Raw genomic sequence first — 6,861 nt, forward strand, 5'->3', positions numbered from 1 at the left:
ATAAACACTCAACTTCAAATTTGAAATAAATAACAGCGATATCTCTTAATATGAATGTTATATCTTTATTGATGAATCTGTTTATGTATCTACACGTTTTATGACATCTATTTTCTCCATAAAATGCCAAAATTGTATACAGTATCGCCTTACAACATATTTTTATTTCGCCAAACATAATTTAAGTCATACAGAATAAAACAACACCAGGTTTATACCAATGATAACTGTGTATAATTCAGTTTTATTGACCATAAAACCATGTAATAGCTTTGCACACCATCCACGTGATAAATCAGTCTAACAGGCTAAATACAAATCTGCAAGGTGATGTGCAAATGAGTAAGTCACACAGTGTTAATTACTGTGTATTTTAAAACAAAATGTATTGAACTATGATAAACAAGGTGTTTTACCAATACAAAAAATACAATTTCATATTTGCTACTATATCATATTTCAAGAGAGAATCTTTCATATACAATATTTTGTTGAACATTTTAACTTGAAACCATCTTATGTTTATATCCGTTGTTGCCTGAAAAGAAATCAAACAAAAAGCAACCCTAAGGTCATCTAACAAAGAGCGGTTTATATTTGAGCAACATACATGTGTTTTCACAACAAAATGAAAAGCTTCAGGAATGATTGGTTCAACCGATTTAATAAGTATAAGTGAATCTGTAGGAAAACCAAACCTAATTGCGTCACAAAGACCGCAATATTGTAGAAAATTGGTTTGTATACCAAAAGCACGTTGAAATTAAAAGTATGAAAAAAAGAACCACCTGTTTTAAGAATGTCATAACCAGAATGTATTCCTCGAAAATCCCAAGACCTGAAATAGATTGGTTTGTTATTAATTTTATTCCAAGGTTATTCCAGAGAGGTTGACAGTTTATGTCATCAATTCAATTCTGTAATAAAGTGAGCCCATGTACAAGTGAAGGTTATGTGTTTGATTTAAATAAAAATGAACATATACAAAATAAAACTGTTTTGAGAATCGTTAAAAAAATTCGCCTAATTCATGAAATCTTCAGAGATTAAGCATGTATGAATATATATATCATTTTAACCCCGCCTTTATCATACAGTTGACACATTTGCCTTTTACTTATTTCATCAGGTTTGTTTCCCAATATAAATGCATAAAATGAACGATTTATATATTTATTATTGCATTACTTGGTTCTGGAAGTGAAAGCAAATATAATTTGATTTCGGTACCAACAAAGATTTTACTACAGTAATTCTTCCCAAAATGGTTACAGTTTTTTAGACCATGAGACAATTTGACGTTTTATTTCTTTATTTTTCAGTATAGCTATGGTCGACCATTTCTACTAGATTAACATAAAAAATCTATACCCAAGTACCTAGAGTAGTCCTCTGATACCAAATTTAATTTATGCTCAGGAAGAAGTTGCTTTTTACAAAATATGTTTTCCCTATCATTGCATAAGTTTTTGATATATTGACCTTGAGGCCCAACATTTTTTTTTTCAAAATGACCTTATATCGTCAGCATATTGTTGAAGTTTAGTATATTTCCTTCTCCATGTAAATCAATAATATCATTGGAATGTCTAACTAAAGTTCATAATATGTCACTAGCAAGCAAAAAATAAAAATGGTGATAACGGATCTCCTAGGCGACATCCTCTTCCTATTTTAAATCTTTGTGTACAATAACCATTCACTGTTACACAAGAAGAAGCATTTGAATCAGATACATGAATCCATTTCGTAAATGAAGGACCAAATTGACAAAAGTAAAGGACATTGAATAGAAATTTATGCGATACACAATCGAATGTTTTTTTTTTCAAGATCAATCATTAACACCATACCAGGTATATCATTAAGTTCAGTGTAAAGGAGAATATCATACAGCAAGCGAATGTTTTCTCCAACAAAACGTCCTTTCAAAAAACCCTTATAATTTTAATTTATTAAGAAGGGCAATACACGTATTAAACGATTTCCTATAAACCTAGTTGCAATATAAGTATTGATCTGTGAACGAATACATTTTTGAAGACGCAACATGCAGATGGTATGTCGAAATAAATCCTCATTTGACATTTAAACAACGTGGACAACACAATTGCAACTAAAAAACCAACTATTGGTATATAGGTAAATGAGACACATGCTGCAAACGCATTTGTAATGGGAATTGCAAATGTTTATTTACTTAAGATTTGAAATTTCAGTGCTTCAGGAACTTCTTAACAAGATTTATTCAAAAAAAACCTATATAACGACGTTCTCAGTTTGATTACTCCTACTCAAAATTGGCATGTGAATAACAGTGAAATGTGACAGTAACAACAACAGTTAAACAAATGACACGGTTAATGACACATGTAATTATTTATACGAATTATGTATATGTATTATAAGTGATCACAACTATAATTCATCATCATCGTAACATCAAAATTGCCTTCCCTCCTTTCATTTTTGTATTTTTTTCAGGTCGCTGTCCGCTTTCAATTTTGTTATCTTTTTTTGTAGAGCTAATTTTCAATTTTTCATCTTCATAGCCCCTGCTCGTTGACTTCACGTATTCATTTATTTCCTTCTCCATATTTTTCTTTTTCTTTACCCTCTCCATTCTTTCTCTCTCCCTTTCTTTCTTTGTTTCTTTCTTTTTGTCTCTTTCTTTCTTTCTTTCTTTCTGTCTGTCTGTCTTTTTTTATTTCTTTCTGTCTGTCTTTCTTTCTTTCTTTTCTTTCTTTGTTTTTCTTCTTTCTCTTCTTATTCTTTACTCCTTCTTCTTCTTCTCCTCCTCCTAATTTTTCATCTTCTTCTTATTCTCCTCCTTCTCCTCATTCTTCTTCTCCTCTACCTTCTTCTTCTTCTTCTACACTTTCACGAGTGCAAGTCAATGAAAATCAGTGCAAATAAGCCATTTCGTAGTTCCACTCTGTGCATGATCAGAAGAAGATCATTGTTACTAATTAGATAAGCATCAAATTGATTATTTATATATTCTATTGAATTGTGTTTTTCATAAGATCCACAAAGACAACAATACGTTCACTAGAAACTAGTATTCACAGTTGGCCAAGTGCATTGTCATCATTATCATAACAGCATGGTAATGCATTCAAAATAGAAATGCAACAAATACCTTCATGTAGTGTTCATTTTATTCTTGTCACCTGGTATTCAATTTCACCATCCAGCTTTGTAAGGCATAATACCTTGCTTTGAAATCTGCCTATCATAATTTAAAAAAATGAAGGTCATTTGACCAAAATTGCCCATGAAGTAACTACGAAATGGTCTATTGCAAGACGCTTCAGTCGGCGTTTTCTAGCGAGGTCCAAACATTCCAAAGTCCAAGAGCAATTTGGGCATAGCGCACTCTTCGCTTAGCTGTTGGTAGAGATATGATGTGTGAGCAGTAGCGTACCGTGACCCGGAGGAGACAAAGCATTGGGGGGGCACTGCATTGTCTGTGAACAATGCTGTGCCCCCCCCCCCCCCAATGCTTTGTCTCCTCCGGGTCACGGTCCGCCACTGTGTGTGAGGGAACAATTTCCTGTTTCATTTAAGTATATCTAAGAATCTTGACTTAACTCTTTATTGCAAAGTATTACAAAATCCCACTCTTTAGCGCTCAACTGACTATTGCACAAACTGGTTAGGAATAAACCATTGATTGAACGTTTGTCAGTTTGTGCGAAATATGTTCGTACGAACGATTGGAACACGTTCATCTTTAGATATGTCCCAAACCTTCCCTTTTGTTTCGAATGAATGTCCAACAACCCTAATTAAACTTTTAGATAAAGATAAAAATCAAAGAACGTGAACTTTAATCTGCAAAAGTGGTAATTCAACTAAAATTATTTATAATCTGATTTAGCACTGGGTAACATGTTCCATTTCCTCTTAGGTTCATGTGTAATTCTACGTACATCCTTGCGAAAAACTCGTGGATGTAAGACCTTTTTTTCAACGTGACTTTATTTCATACCTTTGGTTCATTTTCTTCCTTGAATTGAGAAGTAGATTTTGCATCTGTTTTGTATTCGAAAAGAGCATCCTTTTCCGTTTTAGAGCCCGTGAACAATCCACGGATAGCAGCGCGGAATTTCTGATGCCGGACGGTGTAGACAACAGGATTCAGACACGAGTTGTAGAACGCCAACAAAGTAAGAATCTGATTTGTTTCACCATAAAGGTAGCTCGGACTTATAACACCGACATTGTATAGAAAATAAGCGATGTTATTAGGACCCCAGCATATGATGAATATCATGACGACCATGAAGAGCATCTTGATGACACGATTCTTGGCAACCAAAAGGTTGTAGGACGGATTGGATCTGTTTTGGTCTTTGGCGCGATGGAACCGCTTGGACTTCTTGTGAAGAATGTACGCAGTGACAGCTTGCGCTAGAAGCATGACGGTTGTAGGGACCAGGAAATATACCATGAAGATCAATATGCCAACGGAGTACTGTCCGGCAATGGATCTGAACCTCACGATGCAAGTGTGTCCAGAACCATCCACAGAAGCTGTAAGAATCAGAAAGAGATCAATGACCATGACCATTGACCAGACTGACAAAACCGCCAGAGACGTGTAACGTCTACTTGAGAAACGACTGAACTCGATAGGATACTTCACAGCTATGAGTCGCTCCAAAGAAATCAATGTCAAGGTGTAGATTGACGACCCAACAGACAACCAGAAGAAGTAAGATGTGAAGATAAAACGGCAATAAAACTCTCCCAGGATGGACGAGGGAACAGTGATCGCTGTAGGCAACGGGAGAATGAAGACGGATGTGCAGAAGTCAGCTACAGCAAGGGACCCGATGAGGGTGTCAGTAGAACGGCTCATCATCCTTCGTTGCCAGATGACTATGATTACCAGAAGGTTACCCATGATTCCAAGAATGGAGGATACCAGGGTCATCGATGACCACCAGGACCACGTGATCGAACCCCAGCTCCAAGGAACCACCGGCGCTTTATCAGTCATGAAGCTTTCAGTTAAGTCGCGTTTACTACCAGGCCCATTTGTAGAGGTACTGACTCCTTCCGAGGTTTCTACGGACACAGATTCAGCTGATTGCCGATGACTTGAAGATTTAGCAGAATGAGATGCTTGGCTGCTTGCTGCCCTTGTCACGTCGGGTATTGCTGTAGAAAGTACCATTGATGAAGTCATAGCATCGTCGTTTGTTATCAGGTGGGATACTGTTGTGTTTGGGTTGAGCGTTTCCATGGTTACATACACAGGTTCCGAAGTCCCGTTCTTTGCCATTCCAATATTGAAAGTTGCAAATAACATAGTTACTATAAAAGTAGATCTGGCCATTATTGTAAACGATCAACCAAAATTTCACTGTAAGGGGGATCCGAATGTCAGGATGGTCGAATCAACTTTTTTGATACAGGAATTCCAGTAGAATGTCAATCTGTTTTTCGGGGTTTAATGATTTACTTTTTTCTGACAGATAACTTGAAAAAAAATTATCTTCAGTCTAAGAAATTCTTAACAAATAGTATGTCAGCATGGTCAGGCGAGAGAAATGGTGTATCGCAATGTTCCACAGACGGTAGTCATCCAACCACTTCTCTTTGTTTTATCTTGTCTTGATACTTAGATGGAAGTGTTGTATCTGCAAAGATAAAAATTTCTACAAATCATCATTCAAATCGTTTTTATTAGCTGTATAAGCACCACGCAGTCGAGTAATCTTCTCGCACCTCCCAAGTTTTCATTTGACTGCCAAATCATCTGCTCGTATGGTCGCCGTTGCTCCAAAACGGAGCCCATACGGTGCCCTCACGATTTTCCCAGGAAATATTGTAAACCTTCTGGAAAGTCTTGGCATGCACCTTGCAGTGATTGAAGGAGCTGAACTGATATCTTACGTTCTCCATACGCCAAGGGATGGGGACATTTCCATGAGTGCTATCACAGGAAATCCCTAAACATTGGTTTAGTTTTGTTTTTAAAAAATCCAGAATCGTTGAATGATATTTTCAATAATATCATAACACAGGTATTTTGAAATCCATTGGTCGTGTACTTTTTATTGTAAAAAAGGGATAATTCTTCTGATAAACTATAAACATGTGTTTACGTCTTGCATCCCCTTAATACATGGGTACCATTTTTTAAAGTTCTGCTCCTATGGGCCATTAAGGTCCACGCCTCACACCCAGGTTCAAAAGGGCGCCTCTGGTGACCTGGCGGGATCCCATGACGGCATCGACATACCAACGACTCGCTATGAAATCAAAGACTGGTTCTCATAATCTCATCGCATGGTTTTACTTTATAAAGTGTTGATCAATGGGTGAGAATATGCCCTAAATAAAATGTCATAAAATGACATAAGCAGAAATAGCTCGCAGTTACTGTGAAGCTGTCAAAGAAGAAGGGGGAACATGTTTTAATGCTTATTCATTTTCGTCTTTAATAATTGCTTATGAAAAAATATGTATCTTTTTATTTAATGGTTGTTGCATTCATCGCTCGTTGAGCTTCATTCGCATTAATTATTATGCGGGGTGCAAATCAAAGTACTTATGCAAAATTTGCCATAAAATCATATATCCGTTCATTTGAAGAGGCTGCATATTTTTCCATGTGCAGAAGATAAATGAAGCTAGAAGAATTAATCAAATGTATATATCTTTTCTCGGTCACTACACTCACTCGTATAAGTTAGGATACAGGAAGTTCAGGAAATAATGAATAACAATCATTTGTCATAAAGTTAATTGATTGAAAGTTTAATTTTGTCGAATAAAATCATTGTTATTTCATCTTACAATATGTGGATGATTAACTCTCTTACGTACACTAAAATGGCACTTTTT

At 36.0% G+C, this 6,861-nt stretch overlaps 1 protein-coding gene across 1 annotated transcript; it reads right to left on the reverse strand.

Moving 5' to 3' along the window:
- Nucleotides 1–3,891: 3,891 nt before the first annotated feature.
- LOC129258407 (trace amine-associated receptor 7a-like) lies at nt 3,892–5,636 on the reverse strand. Its single transcript, XM_054896686.2, has one exon. It carries the CDS (start codon nt 5,345–5,347, stop codon nt 3,989–3,991), a length of 1,359 nt encoding a protein of 452 aa, XP_054752661.2. The 5' UTR covers nt 5,348–5,636; the 3' UTR covers nt 3,892–3,988.
- Between the last annotated feature and the right edge of the window lie 1,225 nt (nt 5,637–6,861).

This window comes from Lytechinus pictus, chromosome 4 (genome assembly GCF_037042905.1).
Source record: "Lytechinus pictus isolate F3 Inbred chromosome 4, Lp3.0, whole genome shotgun sequence".
NCBI lineage: Eukaryota > Metazoa > Echinodermata > Echinoidea > Temnopleuroida > Toxopneustidae > Lytechinus > Lytechinus pictus.